The sequence below is a fragment of the Erythranthe guttata genome, chromosome 2 (genome assembly GCF_056151865.1).
Source record: "Erythranthe guttata isolate IM_541 chromosome 2, IM_541, whole genome shotgun sequence".
Taxonomy (NCBI): Eukaryota; Viridiplantae; Streptophyta; class Magnoliopsida; order Lamiales; family Phrymaceae; genus Erythranthe; species Erythranthe guttata.
In genome coordinates this window covers 16447333-16466161 of record NC_142534.1, presented here as the reverse complement: position 1 = coordinate 16466161, position 18829 = coordinate 16447333, and the positions used below count along the sequence as shown (strand labels likewise).

Genomic DNA, 18829 nt, shown 5'->3' with positions numbered 1-18829 from the left:
CACTATTACCCCGCGACAAGACAACTCCCACGAGGAGATAATTCGCTACTACATCGTCGCGGGACAAAACCGACGACTCAATTAACTTACATCGCGACAACCTTGTCGCGCTATGCGCCAACGCGCATTCACGCCCCTCCGACACACGCTCCAACGCATTTTCGCATACCATTAGGCCATACGCCAACGATCGACTTCTACAATTTTTACTCTCGACACGATCTGAGACCCATCACAACATGGCCCCCACATCGACTCGAGAGTGGGGGGCTTAATGATATGCCTAATTGGGCCAACCCAATGGGCCTACAATTTCTTTACCTACTGGGCTACGAGCCCGATATCGAAGACTAATATCACCGAGGGCCAAACACCTTCAAGTAAGGCTTGGGCCCAACAAAGCAAACCCAACCCAATAAACGACATATAAATAGAGGTTTTACTCATTTTATTAAGGTACGTCTTATTAACTGAGCAATACTACAATACGTATTCTCTGGACTATTTCTACTATCAGCATGTCTGACTTGAGCGTCGGAGGGGTTTCCGCCGGATCAACCCCCGGCTTAGTTCATGTGTGCTCATTTTGCAGGGACCTCAGGATCATCAAGTTGGCAAGCTACTGATCTGCTTTGCTCTCCCAGCTCATTTTCTACACCACCCTAGGTGAGCTATATTTTAGCATCATCAAAATTAGTTAATTTCTATAATGGATTGGGTCAATGTAGAATGATGATTAATTTCTATAATGGATTGGGTCAATGTAGAAAGAGGAAAATTCTTCTATCTTGATGGGATAGAGTTGGAAGATTTGATGTTACACACAATAAAACATGTCTGCATAATTTTTTACTGTTAATCTGCAGTATATAATTATACACATTTATGTGTATATTTGTGCTTATGGCAATAATCTGGTGTTCATTTGTAAATCACTTAAAATATATAATCTGGTGTAACATCCAATTTTACAAGAAAGTGTGAAACTTTTAATCCTACAAAAATAGTAAAGACTAATGATAAATCTTTTTTCTTAAAATGGTTGACCACGACTTTTGAACACTTGCACAAGTTTAATTGTTCTAAATTTTCGGGCAACATCTTCTCATAATTCATAATTAAATTCCAATTTGTAGTTTTATACTTATATTTTATATGAAAAAAGATTAAAAACAAAACGAAAATTAAACTAATATATATATATATATATATATATATATATATATATATATAATGAAAAGCTCTCTTTCATATTTTACAATTTACAAAGCAGCTCAAGCTTGGTTAATTCTCCAATTAATTACTTGAAATTAAAACATATCCAAAATCGAAAATAAAAATTAAAAAAAATTACAAAACATAAACCAATTAATTTTACTCATGTATAAAAATATTTATTTTACCGCGAACCAGAACCAGAACCAGAACCGGATCCGGAACCAGGTGGCTGTAATTGATACTGCTGATACAAAGCCGCCATCCGGCTGTACGCGTCCATCGTCATTGGCTGCACCCAAATAAATATATAGTTAAATCGACATTTAAATTAATTTAATTATTTATTCAACCAAATAATAAAACACATTTTAATTTTTTTAACTTACTTGGGATTGGCACGCAAGAAATGCCGATAAAGGGTCCGCCGGCGGCAAACAGTCGCCGGGGTTACGACTATCCCAGGGCTTGTTGAATGCGGCAGAGGGATGAATGACAGGCGGCATTCCGGCGGCGGCAGCGGCCGCCGCCGCTAGGGTGATGGCGTTGATATCCATGACATTGACACCCATCCCCATACCCATGCCCATCCCCATACCCATCATAGACAACTGATGAAGCTGCTGCTGCTGATGCTGCATTGCTAATGGCAGCATCATTGGTGACGTCATGTTCATCCTGCTCATTATACTCAGTTGACCTTGCAGCTGTTTTAAGTGCTCTATTACTTCATCCAGCATTGACGCTTTATCACTCTGCATGCACAATAATTACCGTTTTCTAATTAGCTTTAAGGTCCATGTAGCGTAGTTAATTACAGTTACATCCCTAAAATATTGTCAGAAATCCTAACGGACTATTAGTTTTAGGCAGTACTGGTGGAAACGACATAGAGTTAGTGGGTCACATAACTTTCGTAATTAACAATTCTTAAATCCTTATTATTTTATAGAAGAATTTATAAATTTACAAATATAGTGCATATCGGTTCCCAGGACATGAAATATTGGCTTCGGCAAGTGTTTCAGGGGTATGGTTGTAATTAGCAATACTACATGGACTTTAAAGTTATTTTAGTATAACTCAGGGGTATAATTAAGTGTAATTTACCCTATATATATATTATTAATTTTCATTAAAAACTAAAATTGGCTACCAATTGGGAAAATAGGGAATTGACATGAATTGAAGATTATAGTATATGGGTGTGAACTAGGACCAATGGTGCACCAAAAAATATTGGACCACGTTACAGCACATAATATTAATATCAGTGTCTGCTAATTAACTTGTGATTTTCCTACGTGGAATTCTTTTATTGAGTTTAGGGATGTCAAATGAATAAAAAAAAACTTATTTGGGGGCCAAAAGTCAAAAGATGAGAGTTCAAAGCACCGAAAAAAATGTGTGCCTTAGTTTTCGTACCTTGCTGGAATTTGGGACCAACTTCTGCAATGTCTTCATCCTTTGATTAATCTTGTCTCTTCTTTTCTGATATATATACATAATAAATCAATTTGTTTAATTGACATCTATCTATCTATATACATATAAGTATATATATAATTGGATTAATTAATTTAATTTTGAAATAATATAAAGCAATAGAGAAGAATTAATTATGAGGAACGTACACGTTCGGACTGGTTATGAATTGCGGCAGCCCTATTTCTTTTAGTTGAAACTGATGATTCTCTGTTTCCTTTTCTTTTGCCCGTTTCTTCTTCCAACTTCCTCTGCAATTAATTTGTTAATTAATTAATTAATTTTTAAATTAATCAAAGATCAACTAAATTAATAATTACTTCATGACACGTCTGATGCGATATGCTGTGACAAACGGAGTCGTCACGGTCATCGGAGGTCCTCGTGTACTCCGGCGACGCCAGTGAAGTGGCGGACGTGAACCCGCCGCCGAATTCTCTCTCCCAGGTATCCACCGTCAGCTGGCGGCTGCCGTCGCTGCCCCAGCACGTTGCGCTGCCGCTCAAGCTCACGCTCCGATCATCGTCGTTTCTGCAGCTCCTCCTTTTGATTCCCGCGCGTGGGATGCCAGCGCCGCTGCACGATCCCACCATGCATGTGCCTCCACCATTTCCGGCGACGGCGGGGCCCAGCGGCAACCGCATGGAGTGGCGTTCTTGGTTCTCATGAGTGCTCCGGCGTAAATTCCCGTTGTTGCACGGCACGAGCGCGTCCATCGTCATGGTGACGGAGGCGTCGGCGTCTGTGCGGGCGGCGCCGGCGTGGTTGGCCACAGCGCGGTGGTGGTCGATCCAAGGTACCAGATCGTTGTCACAAACGTCGCCGCCCTCCGCAGCGGATTTGGGCAGCTGGGCATGGCCGGTGGCTTGGTTGACGATGGACTCAAGTGTTCCGCCGGCGCGTGGCCTATCCCACGTGGCGTATTTAGTGGGTGATGGAGAGGGGGTAGGTTTGTTAACCACGCGCGGCTGGCCCAATCCGTGCATGGCTAGCTGCCCGTTTTCCCAGGTTAGCTCCGCCACTTCATAGTCCAACCTAATTACAAAAAAAATTAAAAAAAATAAAATATTTCCCTTAAATAAAGAGCATAAATAAGCACAATTAATCAAGAAATCGAAAGAAGGGATCAATTACGAGGGAACATGATTGGTTGAATTTGAATGCTCGTTAGCATGAAAATTAACCCTAGGCGGAACAAAGTTGTTGTCGTCGAAATCCCAGCTCGGTACACACTGATTCATTTTTCTTCGATTTTTTTTTTTTTTTTTTTTCTTTCTCAAAACTATTGCAAGATATATATATATATATATAATTTGTTGAGAGTCAATTATATATGTTTGCACAATTGGAGCAAAATATATGATATTAGTTATTGGGAAAAAAAAATAAAGAGGGAATATTATAATAAAACTTTATGTATGGATTCAATATATGTGGTATTGACTGAGGATTGAAATAATAATAGATAAGAAGAAGCATAAATTGAGAGACAATGCAATTAGTGCATGGTCCATGGGAGGAAAGTGAAAGGTGGTTTGTGATTGGGGGTTTGAAATTTGGGTTTATTCTTTGATAGAGATTGTGTGTGTGTGTGGGGGGGGTGGGGGGGTGGGGGGGGGTGGGGGGGGGGTTTAATATGAAACTAAAAGGTAATTAATATTCAATGATTATAGACCACAAGCCCATGCCAATTAAGCACAAATTTATTTAAAGTGTAACATGGCCATGGATAAGAGAACAAGTGTCCTATTGTGGTTAGTTAAAAATTATTTATTACTTTAGAATTGCAATGATACATTCACTGAACTTATTTGTCGAAACGCGTGGAAAAAGAGTTAGCACTAATAACTACGATGTGATTTAGTGCAATTGGAGTTTGTATGAGAAAGTTGTGGTTTGAAATTCTATAATCAAACGTCTCTTCTTTTAATTAATCTTAGAGGATGTTTGACTAATCTTATAAGATATTTAAAAGTTTATAAGCTATGTTTAGTATATTTAATTTATAAACTCATTATTCAGACACTTTAAAAATTAGTTTAAAAATAAGATTAACAATTTATCGAATGTAAGATCTTATCATATATTTAAATTAAATTCAATCAAACAGGCTCTTAGTATAGACTTAGAGAGTGTTTGACTAATCTTATTTTAAACAGCTGATAAGCTCTTACGTCTGATAAGACGTTTTAAGAGCTGATAAGCTGTTACATCTTATTTTTAGAATTATTTTTTAGAGTGTTTGGATAATGGGCTTATTTACTATTTTTACTCATTAAAAGATCTTAAATAAAAAGGTGGGGTAGATGTACTTATTTAAAAAGATCTTATTTGCTCTCCAACAACTTATTTTAAAGAAAAATAAGACATTTTTCTAAAAATTTACCAAACACTTTAGAAAAACTTATAAGCTCTAAAACATCTTGTAAGCTCCTTTTAACATCTTATAAGCTTAGCCAAACACCCTCTTAGTTAGAAGTAACATAAATTCAGTGCATACATAAATATTGGCTCATGTTTTGGAATAAAAACCCAAAATTAGACTTTGTTTTTTAATGTGCCTACGATTACACTTTTTAACGCACATATAAATTGACGTCATGTGTGATGTATAATACTTACTAATTATAGACGCATGATTGGAGATTTTGGAAGCACTTATATGCAGAATATTATTTAAAAGGTGTGTTTCTTTTTTTTTTTTTTTTTTAAATCAAATTGCCCTACCAATAGCTACAAAACTGTACCAACTCTTTAACAAAATAGTTTTACAGAATAATTATCGTGTCATATTGTACCGTATATTTTGGTAGGACAACGTTACTCAATAAATATTTTAAAAATATAAATTGATAATATCACTATTACCATAGCGTACATTACTGAAATTTTGGTACATATTGAATAGTCTGAATTAGGGATGAAAGTTGGATGGATCGGATCGAAACTAGCTAGGCTCTTTGGAAAATTTTGAAAAAAAATCGAAAGTACAAAGTCAATTCCGATCGATTCCAAAATTTTCGGAATCTAAAAATTTATAGGTGTATTTTTCAGAAAATAAGTATTATATAATATATATTATTTATAGGTGTATTTTTGGATGAAAAAAGTCGGAATTTTTCGAAATTAATTTTAAAATTAAATCGGATTGGAAATCAAAAATTCTAAATTTATTATATATAATTTAAATTTCAATCCAAAAAGATTTGTAATATTCGGAAATCAGAATTTCAGAGGTTGCATTGACAAATATTCAGGCAAAAATTTGAAACTCCGTTCCGGCTGAATATTGGCGTATCGAAATTTTAGTATAAGAATTTTATAATAACTAAAATTCGGCCGGCGGGGTAATATCTCTGCCGCATAGTCAAGAGGCGTTAAGTGGGACTGCGCGTCGGGAACCGAAACTTTGGACTGGAGCCGTGACGCAGTGACCTGGACACGCGTCGACTCCTTGTGCACATTGAAGCTGCATTAGACACGGTGGTGTTGGGAGCTCAGCGTGTCTTCCTCACGCGCTGGGAGACAGCTGCCAAACCACGCTCCTTCTACCAGTGGTTTCACTGATATCAGTGTGCTGTTTATTGTTTAATTTAATACACACAATCTTGTTATGGAGATGAAAAAATGATGACACCAAAAGGAAAGAAAATTGATTGCGAATCTTAACTAAATTTTCGAATTTCGATCTAAATTATTTTTTATATCTAAGTTATCTTTTATTATTATGGTGTTTGTTATCTCTTTTTTTTTTTTTATAATTTATATTGGAAATCGAATTATATTTAAAAATAAAATTATTGGAAATTCTAATTTTCGATCTCATTTTGCTAATTTCAATTTTCACCACATACTCCCACTAATTAAAAAAATCAATCAGTAAATATGTATCGAATTAAGAAATATCATATAACACTAAAATGTTTTTTATTTGATTTTATTAATTTCGATTGATTTAACATGCCATAATTCACCTATCTTGACCCACTGGAAATACATATAGGCCCACTTGGGTATAAAGGCCCGTTATCTGTATGGCAATGCTAATTGCCAAAGATTTTGGATATACATTTTTTTTTTTTTTTTTTTGAGATAAAACATTGGACTATATTAATCTTCAGCTTCAAAGTTTACAATATTTTGAATCACCAAAGGGAGATTCGGTAAAAGATTTGGACCCTTAAGTGAAAGTCGAGCTACTTCATGTGCAACTTGATTCCCTTTTCTATTAATATGCCTAGCAGAGAACCCATCAAACCAGCCCTTAGCAACAAGAATATCTGCAATGATAGTCCCATGCATTGATCGATCTTCTGTGGCGCCATTAATCGATGATATTACAGTACTTGAGTCACCTTCAACAATAATTTTTCGCCAACCTTTCTCTCGTGCAAAGATCATCGCATAATATGCAGCCTTAGCTTCCGCCGACGTTGGATCAAGACTTTGCAACAGGAAATGTGACGACCAACCTACGCATTCTCCCGTATGAGACCTCGCCATTATTCCGATACCCACACTTCCCAGCGCAACGTTAACTGATGCATCAAAATTCAGCTTAATCACTTCCGGCTCAGGGCATCTCCATTTGGGAATCGGATTGGATCTAGTCACATTAAGGACTCTTGCAACAGGATTATTCAACATCTCAACGTAATGCCGAACGAAAGTAACAACTTCCATTGCTTCCACTACCACTACTTCATGAAGTTTTTTATTTCGAAACGACCATAACGCCCAACAAATCAAGATGCAATTGCGGAATTGACCGTCATCCGTCGACCTCCTCATATAAAGAATCCATTCCTTCACCGTTGTACCTACCCAATTATGCACCTTCATCGGGATGTTACTTAACGCCCAAACTTGTCTCGAGAAGGAGCAAAAAGCCAAGCAATGGGATAAATCTTCACCAACTGTAGTACACGTCGCACACAAGTCATCCGACATAATTTTTCGTTTCCTTAAGTTATCTTTTGTAGGAAGCAGGTTATTGCATGCACGCCATGCAAAAATCTTGATTTTAGTAGGGAGCTGCATTTCCCAAAGCCACTTCCAGCTACAACCATCGTTTCCGGAAGAGCTACTAGATGCTGGATTTCGGTTCGTCTCCTCTTCTCGATATGCAATATGGTATGCACTACGAACCGAAAATCGTCCATTTTTATTATAATGCCAAACTAATACATCTTCATTTCCGTCCTTCCCAAGTGGAATAGACAAAATTTTCTTCCAGTCCTCTTCAACAAAATGCTCTTTAAGGAGCTGAGTATTCCATTGATTCTCTAGAACCAAATCACAAACCCGCATGTTCAATGGGAGAACACCTCTATGTGTAATTGGTTTGAACGTGGATTCCCTCGGCAACCACTTGTCCCTCCAAACGGAAATAGATTTTCCGTTACCCACTCGCCATCGTAGACCAGAATCAATGATATATTTCGAGGCTAGAATACTTCTCCATGTATAGGACGGATTAGACCCAAGTTTGGCCTCAAGTACATTCGAATTTGGATAATACCGAGCCTTCAATATTCTGCTTATTAGGCTCGATGGTGTCTCTAATAATCTCCACAATTGTTTAGACAAAAGAGCCATGTTAAAAGCTTCGAGGTCTCGAAATCCCAAACCCCCGGACTGCTTGCTTTTACATAATTCTCTCCATTTTACCCAATGAATGCCCCGCCCCTTTGTATCTTTCCACCAAAATTGGGCCATAAGTTGTTCGATCTCCTTATGAAAATATGAGGGGAGTTTAAAACACCCCATTGCATAAGAAGGAATCGACAGAGCCACAGCTTTAAGCAGAATTTCTTTTCCCCCTTTGGACAACAACTTCTCTTTCCATCCTTTTAATCTTTGGCAAATATTGTCCCGGATATTTTTGGATATACATTACAATCTTGATAAATTATTTAAACAATAATTTATTTTGGTTCCAAAAAAAATGTAATCAATTATTAGTTTAATAATTTAATATTTAGCTTAATAATAGAACCTTGTCGATTCTTAATATATTAATATATAGAAGTTTAACAGCATGATAAAAAATGTTTGAATATTTAATATTTCGTTGAATAATTGGACTTTGTTAGTTCATAATATATTAATTTATAAAGGTTTATCCTCACAAAGTCAATACGAACAAAGTTAGATATATTCTATAGAATATCTAATGACCAAAATACCCTTAGGACTATAATTGTAAGATTTGTAAAACAATTGTAATTCTTTCACACAATCATATTTTTCAAAGTCCTTTTTCTTTTGATTTTTTCTTTATTGTTAACTATTCGTTTTTTTGTGTCAGTAGATGTAAGGTTTTATATTGCCTAGGAGGCCAAATGTAAGAAAATTAGAAAATTGAATTTATGAACAAAAAAAATTGTCTTTCGATTAATTATTTTGATAAATGGGTATTTTAGATAATTATTACGTTTTGTTAGGATTTTTTATATCCCATTAATTTAGAAGGGTGCTCGTGTTATAGAAGAATTTTTTCGTAATTAGATATTAGCACGAAAGGTTTGTGCAATTTGACCAACAAATTATTGTTAAACCATACACACCCTAAAGTTTTTCCCCAAATCCACTTTTTGTATTTTACTAGATCGCCCCATCTTTTCTAGTTTTGAGGTTGTTGGTATTATTATGATAAAGCCACGTCACTCCATCAACCAACTACCTACAGCCACGTTACCCGGACACATAGTTTTACGTGACGTGGCAAGGTCTAATTGGTGGAAGCACAAAGGAAACACCGTGTTCCTTGCCGCAGGAAAACCCGGCCCGAATTTGCTCCCTCATACAAACAGCAAAAACATTCGGCGCCCCACAAATCTCATCTGCTCAATCATTTCTAATTTTCACACAAAAATAAGGAAACGAAAAATAAAATTAATTCAAAAAAATAATTCCCAATTTCTTTATACTCTCTCTCTCACACACAAACACACACAAAAAACGCAGAACTCTTCTTGAAGTTCACACACACAATATATATATTTATATATTCTGAGATAAAACGGCGTCGTTTAGGGACCGGCGATGCATTAAATAATTTGTAGGCTAAAAAAACAGAAACCCTAACTCAGAGAAATGTCTTATTCACCTGACAAAAGCCCCGTATTTGACCCGAGCAAGGCGGTGGTGAAGAACAAGCGGCGCGGCAGCTGGTCCGACCACTTCTCCGGCGACCGGTTCGAGCCGAACGAGGCGTTGAAGCATTTCATGCTCAAAATGCGCCTCCAGTCCATTTCCAACTCCGGGTCAACAACTCCTCACTCCGGGTCCGAAGCCGAGTCCGATTCCTTCAGCCCTAACCCGGTTTCCGACTCGCCCGATTACTCCAGTTCGCTGTCCGACGAATTGTTGCTCAGAGTTTTCAGTTCTATTCCGGATGCGAAACAGCACATTTCCAATTCGTTGGTCTGCAAGAGGTGGTCTTTGCTATGCGGGAAGCTGATTCAATCGATTAGGTTATTGGAATGGGAGTTTCTCGAATCGGGGAGGTTAAGTTTTCGATTCCCTAATTTAATTGACATTAATATCGTGCCGGCTAGTATTAATTTCGAGCGGAATTCGTCGATTTTGTTGAGTACTAAGTTATTCGAAGTTCACTTGAATCCTGATGTATTGGAAAGTGATGGATTTTTTGTTGGGAAAGACGAGATATTGGATTCCAAAACAATCGTTCGTGGGGTCCGTGTATTAGCCGAGGGCTGCAGAAACTTGAGAAAAATAGCATTAATGAATGTCAGCGAAGAAGGATTAAGTTTCTTGGGCGATGAGTGTGAGTTGCTGCAGGAAATGGAGCTGCATTACTGCGGTGATATGGCATTGAGGGGCATCTCCAAATTCCGTAATTTGCAAATCTTGAAATTGATCGGGAGATTAAACGGGGTTTATGATTCGGTGGTTTCGGATATTGGAATGACAATGTTGGCACAAGGGTGCAGAAGATTGGTAAAGCTCGAGTTAGTGGGGTGTGAAGGGAGCTATGAGGGGATTAAGGCGATCGGAATGTGTTGTCAGATGTTGGAAGAGTTGACTATTTGCAGTCATCGGATGGAAGTTGGTTGGCTATCGGGTTTGTCGTATTGTGGGAATTTGAAGACTTTGAGGATCGAATCTTGCAAGTGCATTGATGAAAATCCTGGACCGGATGAGTATTTAGGATCGTGTACAATGCTTGAAGAGCTGCATTTGAGGCGGTGTCAAATGCGGGGCAAAGAGGGTGTTAGGGCGTTGTTTTTAATTTGCCGGAGTATTAGGAAGCTTGTTGTTGAGGATTGTTGGGGGTTGGATAACAGTATGTTTGCTGCTGCAACCGTTTTTAGGTATGAACTGTGGTTTGAAGTTTGTGCTGTTAAGATAGTATTCGTAAAAAATGTTTTTTAGGTACAAAACAAAAACGAAGTATTTTGCTATATTTGCTAACGGAAGTTTTGAAAAAATATTGCAGTGCAGTCATTCACTTTGGCTATTGAAAGTAGTTATATTTCGATATCGGCCTGCATCAATAAGGAAATAAAATTGCACTTATCTCCTGTCTAGAAATCATCGCTCTGCCCTCATCTAGTCGAAAATATTTTGCCATATGTGCACAGTTGTATTTGTGTTAATACCCTTTCTAATTAAGCTGCTGTATTTGGAATTATTTTAATTATTGACATTGTAATATAGGAAATATTGCTGTTTAGTTCAATTTTGCCTAAAATTTTTGAAGTGGCATTACAATTTTCAAATCTTGATTTTTTTATACAAATTGAGGCATACAATTAGTTGAAGCTATTGGAAACAGTAGTCATCTGGCCCGATATTCATGATCTTAGTATCGCATGCATTGCATAATAAATAATGCTTTATATTTAACCGAATCGTCTGATGTAAGGCGACTGTCGTTTGCATTTGCACAAATGTTGATGAACGCTGTTACTTATTTATTTTTTAATTTTTTTGTAGGAGTATAAGATCTCTATCGCTCGAAGGCTGCTCGTTACTGACAACAGAAGGATTAGAATCAGTAGTTCTGTTTTGGAAAGATCTCGATAGGCTTAAAGTAATCTCGTGTAACAACATTAAAGACAGCGAAATAACACCCGAATTATCAACTTTATTTTCCGTTCTCAAAGAATTGAAGTGGCGGCCCGATTCCAAGTCGCTGCTATCAGCTAGTCTTGAAGGTACAGGAATCGGACAAAAAGGTGGTCGATCTTTGAGGAGAAAGTAAGTGTAGGAGATATATTATGCCTGTATCTCTTTTTAGTTTTTTTTTTCCCGATAATTGTATCTCTCGTTTGTTAAGAGTGTAGTTTTTTGGTCCCGAAAATAGAGTTCACTCTTTTAATGTAGTTAAAGTAGTTTGTTTCGATTCACGAAAAGTTGATATATTGTTATCTATTTTTTAGGACTTTTTACTTGGAATAGAAATGATTTTACATTACACCTCATTACTTTGCAATTGTAACATAGTAAAGATGAGTATTCTCTCAGTTCCTTCGACTTCGACTGCTGATGCTTATTGTGATTTTAGACGACGCTTTATCATGCTAATTGGTTGGTTTGTGTCTAGTCATTTTCATTAACTGTAAACCAATTAAGGACCCTGAAAATTTATTTTGTCAGCTGGGATCATCTTCATCTGTAATTTTAGACAATTTTCTGTTTTAAAAAAAAAAAAAAAAAAAAAAAAAAAAAAAACTGGTTAGACAAGTCAAAGTGAAGTGCATATTAGGACTTACTTGATGCATGGTTCGTTTAATTGTACAATTGGGCTATTTTGACTAGTTCTATTTTGCAAACCAAGACGACGAGGTTAAGGGGTGGCGATTTATTCAACTTGGACCGGCTTTGATTTGGATCCATGAGGATCGGATACAAAAACAACTGAATCCGAAATCAAGTTGTATGAATGGATTGGACTTGGATTGATTCGGATGGATCCACGTGGATCCATTGCATCTTTAGCTCAATTTATGTGGTTTAATATCACAACTTATATGATTTAATATCTCAACTTATGAGGTTCAAAATTTATTATACTCAACTTTCACACTTACACAAATTTCTGCTCACACACACATAAAGACACTACAACGCACTTTTGACACACACACATATACACACATAAACACACACTTGGACACAATTTTGACGTCCATACACACATTCCAACACACTTTTCAACACACATATACATAGTCATACACACTTTTGACACGTACACTCTAATACACTTTTCAGCTACGCACTTTTGACACACACACTCCAATACACTTTTCAACGACCCACTTTTGACACACACATATTCGCACTTTTGATACACACATGTACACACAAAGTAAGTACAGAACTGCCACTGGTGGAGGAGGGGAAGTATGAGATTGTGGTGGTGGTGGAGTAGAAGATGCGGAAATTGGGAAGTTTTAAGAATTTTTCAATGTGTTCTTGAAAACTGGATTTGTCAACTTGGTCCGGTCCAATTCATTTCTAACTAGATTTAATGTGACCCGAATTTGATTGGATCCATGGAACTGGATCCAAATTACCGGCCCCACATAAAAAGAAGATATGGAAATATTTAATATGTAACTAAATTCATCAAGACTATCTTATTAAAATAAATTAAATTTAAAATTTATATCCCATAAAAAATATATATCAATTAACTCTACTGAAAGTTTAAAAGAAATCAAGAAATTAGTAATTGTTTTATTTTATAGCAACAATTGAAAAGACAATGTCAAACTTCATAATAATATTAATATATTTATGGGTCTATTAGATATGACCCCCTTAAATATTCAAATAATAGGGGTAGACCCAAATTTATATTTGCCATTTTGATAATAGTCCAAACTTTTCCTAATTACATAATTACCCTCAATCAAATCCCACAAAACTCGTTACTTTACCTTTTGAAATAAAATCAAATATCTTCCTATTTTCCCGTTAAATCACTATCATCCCAAATCCACTATCGAATAAACTGCAAAACCTCCCAGAGCAACTTCCCGGTACGGCCGATTGAAAGGGGAAGACGTCTGCACTGCCGTGAAACGACGATTTTCGTGCACTCCGAGCAAGCTGTCGTAGGTACGTCGTCGCCACTCGCTGAATCGCTATCATCCATCGATTTGTTGATATGTTTTGGCTAAATCGACTATCACGTTTGTGTAATTGCAGATCTGTTATAATCGCATACCGAATTCGAGCACTAAATCAGTGATATTGCAACAATTGATGGGCAGGACATTCACCAGAAGTGATATCGTCATTGGCCGCCGCCGTCGCCGTCGCCGTCACTGCTCCAAGCTAGGGTTACTCAAATCTAGGATTACTCAAATCTAGGGTTTTGATAATTCTTCGGCCCATAGTTGATTAACGAGATGCATAGTCGACTTACATCTGTATTCTATCCCATATCATTTAATAGACTATCCCACTGGTATAATTTTACTATGGATCTCGTTAATCGACTATGGGCCGAAGAATCATCAAAACCCTAGATTTGAGAAGTGACGACGGCGGATTTGTGTTTTAAAATTAATAGACTATCTCATATCTTTTAATAGACTATCCCATGTATCTAATTCGACTATGGGTTTAGTTAATTGACTATTGGAAAAATAATAATATATATGGAAACTGAATAATATGTTTGTTTGAAATACTAATCAATTAGGGTAATTTTCCTTATTATATGAAAACGATTAAGGTAAATAATAATATATATGAAAAAATAATAATATATATGGAAACTGAATAATATGTTTGTTTGAAATACTAATCAATTAGGGTAATTTTCCTTATATCATGTAATAAACTATCTTATTGATCTAATTCGACTATGGATCTCGTTAATCGACTATGGATCCCGTATTATTCAACCACATAGTATATTAATAATTTCAATATAGTACATTGATCTGCTATGATAGTATATTACGGTTATAGTAGTGATATGAATTGTGTTACAAACAATATACCACTGAAATGACAAGAACATTGAGAACAACACCAACGTAAAGTATTCCAACATAACCCATAAAATAGTACATTAATAATCCCATAATTTCAATCTAGGGTTTTGATAAAATACATAAAGCACATCATTACACAATCAAACCAATATGTCGAGTTAAAAAACTCTAGTACATTAATATAGTATAATAAAATGATAATGGTAGTATCATACGGTATTCATAATAGTATACTACTGTATTACAACAGTTTAAAACTTAACCGAAGTTACCGAGCCATTACATCGTAAACACCTCTTTATAGCAACCAAGCCACCAAATCTCAACAAAATCCGTACGAAATTCGCCATCGAAAAAACCTAAAATCATGAAACAAAATTAAAAATGCAGAATACTAAAAAATGATTAAATAGACTGCAAATACATTTGAATGACAATACATTAATATCATCAAAAATAAACTTAAAATGCAAAATCCATACGCTAATTTATAAAAGACTACGAACTATATTTTAATGTACTACCCAGCACACTTAAATCGGCTGTTATAAACAAATAAACCAACTATCGATCGGGATCAAAAACATGAACTCGACCACAGCGGACAATTATTCCGATTATTGCATAAACCAACTACGAAGCTCATATAAAACAACTCTGGTCCGATCTGCGTGAACCATCCTCTTCTAACTCTGTCAATCATCTTCCAAACAAACATCATCCGCCAAAAATAACGATGTATATATGACGACGTAATTTTGTTAAAAAACGTTCTAATTCATAGAATCAAGTATCAACACAACTCTTAAAAATGTTCTAACCACCGTACACGACAATCCTGTACATACAGCAAAAATAAAAGCGAAAAAAGACGCATTCATACCCGCTTGACGGTGGAGAAATCTTCAAAGGCGATTAAAACGATGGAACGCTGGATAAATCTTCAAAAAAAAATGTACACGATTCGAACACCTCTTTATAGCAACCAACCCACCAAATCTCAACAAGATCCGTACAAAATTCGCCATCGATAAAAACCTTGAATCATGATACGACATTAAAAATGCAGAATACTAAAAAATATATTAATATGATCAAAAATAAACTTAAAATGCAAAATTCATACGATAACTTAAAAAATACTACGAAATATATTTTAATGTACTACCCAGCGTCCTAAAATCCGCTGTTATAAACAAATAAACCAACTATCGACCGGGATCAGACTCATGAACTCCACGACAGCGGACAGTTATTTCAATTAATGCGTAAACCAACTACGATGTTCATATAAAACAACTCTGGTCCGATATGCGTGAACCATCCTCATCTAACTCTGTCAATCCTCTTCCAAACAAACATCATCCGCCAAAAAATAACGATGTATATATGACGGAATAATTTTGTTAAAAAACGTTCTACTTAATATAATCAAGTAACAACACAACTCTTAAAAATTTCTAACCACCGTAATCGACAATCCTAGACATTGAGCGAAAAATAAAAACGAATAACGCATTCATACCCGGTTAACAACGTCCAACAACGAACGCTCAAATTCGATCCTATTTCAACGACGGTGCAGAAATCTTCAAAGACGATAAAAAACCGCTGGAACGCTGAAGAGAACCTTCGAAAAATATTGTACAAGATTTGATATAACGGCCAATGATCTCACGTAATTTATTCCGTGATTTTAGGCAACTTATCAGCAAATCTCAAATCACGTAGTAAAGGAAATAAATGCCGTTTAAAAATAAAACAGGGGTATTAAAGGCAAATTATATAATATATTTTGCCAAGTTGGCAAAATTGGATCTATCTCAAAAAGAGGAAAAAAAATTGGATCTACCTCATTAGAAAATATGAACAAGGGGGTTATCCCTAATAAACCCTATATTTATTATTATGGACTGAAACTGAAATCAACAATAATTTTCTTGTTACAATTCTAAAATATCGGTCCAAATTGGCCGACCCAATTTCTTTCCTAGTCAGCCAATTACCTGCCTCATTGTACATACGTGGCGAACTGTCATTGGCTAGGACATGTGTTCATACGTATATAATATTTCTCCCTAAATCGGGAAAATGAAAAGGAAAACAGAAAAGAATTCTGCAGTTTGTGTTCGAGCGATCCGAAATTCAGAAAACCCTAGAGTGCAAATTCTTATCGAATTTCAAATTTCCGAAAGAAAGGTTAGCATCAGAACTTCTCCGCCTCTCTCTCGTTCGAACTAATCGTTTGTCTCTCTCTCATAATTCGGATGTATATTTGCATCTTCGGCACTGATTATTTTAATTTGTGATTGAGTTATTTTCTATTTTGTTTTAATTGTTGATTTGATTTATTTTCGTCCGCCTGCACTGAAACGGTTTGATTCTGATCGGAATCGTTAATGATTCGAATTCGATTTTTTTATAGAAATTTTTTAGATCGAAATCATCGTAAATAACTTATTTAGTGTTATTTTTATTTATCGAATTTCGTATAATATTCTGAAATAATTTCTATTTTTGTAACTGTTGTTTTTATTTTATTTTTTTCGTCCGCCTGCAAAAACGGTTTTGATTCTGATCGGAATCGTGAGATCTGGAAATTCATTTCCAGATGTGGATCGATTTTTCTTAAGTTTTTGCTGAATAATGATGTAAATCTATATTAGAATGTGTTATTAGTTGTTTGCTTTAATTTCTGTCAAATTATTGTTCGGCTTTTCTTTCTTCAGTTTCGTTCTAAAATAACATTGTTAGGTTATGCATACTTGGATTGAAGTTTTAGCATGCAAACAGTGGATCGTGTTATTTACCTTTCATTAAGAAGATGCAAATGTATATTTACTTGTACCATATATGTGTATGTGTGTGTGTGTGTGTGTGTGTGTGTGTGTGTGTGTGTGTGTGTGTGTGTGTGTGTGTGTGTGTGGGCTTAAATAATATCTCATGTATCTGTGTGTTGAATCTTTGTTGATTCTTAGGTATTTCCTATAGATCATGCTATGGGTGATTGTGAAGGCTGCATATGTGTGTGTGTGTGTGTGTGTGTGTGTGTGTGTGATTGAATGCTTTGGAATCTCATGCATTTACTTGTTGAATTTTGGTTTGTTCTGACGTAATTGTTATAAAACTTACCATGGGTGATTGTGAAGGCTCTTAAAATTACGAGGCTTAAACTATTAGGCTAATAGGAAACATGTTCTTGTAGTTTAGATGTCGAGACTGTGGAGGAAAGGGTTCCATGCTTTTCTGTTAGTTCTGAGGGCATGTACTTGGAGAATATTGTCCTTCATATGGGTATCAAAAATACATCAATAACGGGAAATATTGTCAATGGATTCATAAAATTGAAGATTTATGCTTGTCAGGGACATGTGTACGCTTTTTGGTTCCGTTTGTACCAATCAGGACATGGTTTATTTTCTACTTGCTCTCCATTTCGTAATTTTTCAAAGGGAGGGTCGTCTTATAATGTATTTGATATTTAGATTTTCCTTGTTGAAGATGTTTTGGTAGTGTAGTTGGAAATAATAGCTTCTTTTTTTCAAACTCTCTTGTTGATCTATTTCGGTTGTTTGCATTTCGTTTTCATTAGAACTTTCAAGGAATATGTTGCTTGTTGATTCTTGACAATATTATATACATATGTTGTGTTGGTGCCTGAATCTTGAAACCTATGGTGTGCAGAAATGGCAACAGGTGGAGCCGCTCCCCAGAGAGGAACTGCAGCAGCTGCTGCCGCTAATCTTCGCCGCAGAAGAACAGCTGGCGGAGGTGCCACTGGCGGGGCGAGTGGGACCATGCTCCAGTTTTACACAGACGATGCACCAGGACTTAAGATTTCTCCAAACGTTGTGCTCGTAATGAGCATTGGTTTCATAGCCTTTGTTGCGATACTCCATGTCATGGGTAAGCTCTACTTTGTCCGTAAAGAGTAAGACTCTAGTTACTTTTTGTCTTGGCGAATTTTGGACTTAAGTAAAACTAATTAAAAGAAAAAAAGGATATTAGTCGGGTTGGATGCTTTTACGGAGAAGTTTTAATTTGTAGTAATCGAGCAGAAAGAAAGCAGGTCCTTATGAGTTGTAGCTGTAAAATGAGGACTACAGAGAATTGACAATTGCTCAAGTTATTTTTATTTTGGTGAA

General features: G+C 36.1%; 3 protein-coding genes across 3 annotated transcripts; 2 read left to right on the top strand and 1 right to left on the bottom strand.

Annotated features, from left to right (window-relative positions):
* Positions 1-1225: 1225 nt before the first annotated feature.
* On the bottom strand, positions 1226-4294 carry LOC105963672 (transcription factor UNE10). The gene is made up of 6 exons (XM_012988106.2): positions 3835-4294; positions 3021-3735; positions 2850-2951; positions 2641-2706; positions 1605-1970; positions 1226-1507 (listed from the first exon to the last, which is right to left on the bottom strand). Exons 1-6 carry the CDS (start codon positions 3939-3941, stop codon positions 1400-1402), a joined length of 1464 nt encoding a protein of 487 aa, XP_012843560.2. The 5' UTR covers positions 3942-4294; the 3' UTR covers positions 1226-1399.
* A 5253-nt stretch (positions 4295-9547) lies between these two features.
* Positions 9548-12207, top strand: LOC105963671 (F-box protein At5g51370). The gene is made up of 2 exons (XM_012988105.2): positions 9548-11039; positions 11665-12207. Exons 1-2 carry the CDS (start codon positions 9799-9801, stop codon positions 11930-11932), a joined length of 1509 nt encoding a protein of 502 aa, XP_012843559.2. The 5' UTR covers positions 9548-9798; the 3' UTR covers positions 11933-12207.
* Positions 12208-16754: 4547 nt separating this feature from the next.
* Positions 16755-18829, top strand: LOC105963670 (protein transport protein Sec61 subunit beta). Its single transcript, XM_012988103.2, has 2 exons — positions 16755-16883; positions 18369-18829. Exon 2 carries the CDS (start codon positions 18371-18373, stop codon positions 18617-18619), a length of 249 nt encoding a protein of 82 aa, XP_012843557.1. The 5' UTR covers positions 16755-16883; positions 18369-18370; the 3' UTR covers positions 18620-18829.

What these genes read in the sequence shown, in the direction of transcription:
- LOC105963670 (XM_012988103.2), top strand. Translation starts at nt 18,371, where the DNA reads ATGGCAACAGGTGGAGCCGCTCCCCAGAGAGGAACTGCAGCAGCTGCT.
- LOC105963671 (XM_012988105.2), top strand. Translation starts at nt 9,799, where the DNA reads ATGTCTTATTCACCTGACAAAAGCCCCGTATTTGACCCGAGCAAGGCG. An exon ending in GCTGCTGCAACCGTTTTTAG is followed by an intron (nt 11,040 to 11,664) that starts GTATGAACTGTG and finishes ATTTTTTTGTAG; the next exon opens with GAGTATAAGATCTCTATCGC.
- LOC105963672 (XM_012988106.2), bottom strand. Translation starts at nt 3,941, where the DNA reads ATGAATCAGTGTGTACCGAGCTGGGATTTCGACGACAACAACTTTGTT. An exon ending in TTCATAACCAGTCCGAACGT is followed by an intron (nt 2,707 to 2,849) that starts GTACGTTCCTCA and finishes TATATATATCAG; the next exon opens with AAAAGAAGAGACAAGATTAA. An exon ending in TTCTTGCGTGCCAATCCCAA is followed by an intron (nt 1,508 to 1,604) that starts GTAAGTTAAAAA and finishes ATTTGGGTGCAG; the next exon opens with CCAATGACGATGGACGCGTA.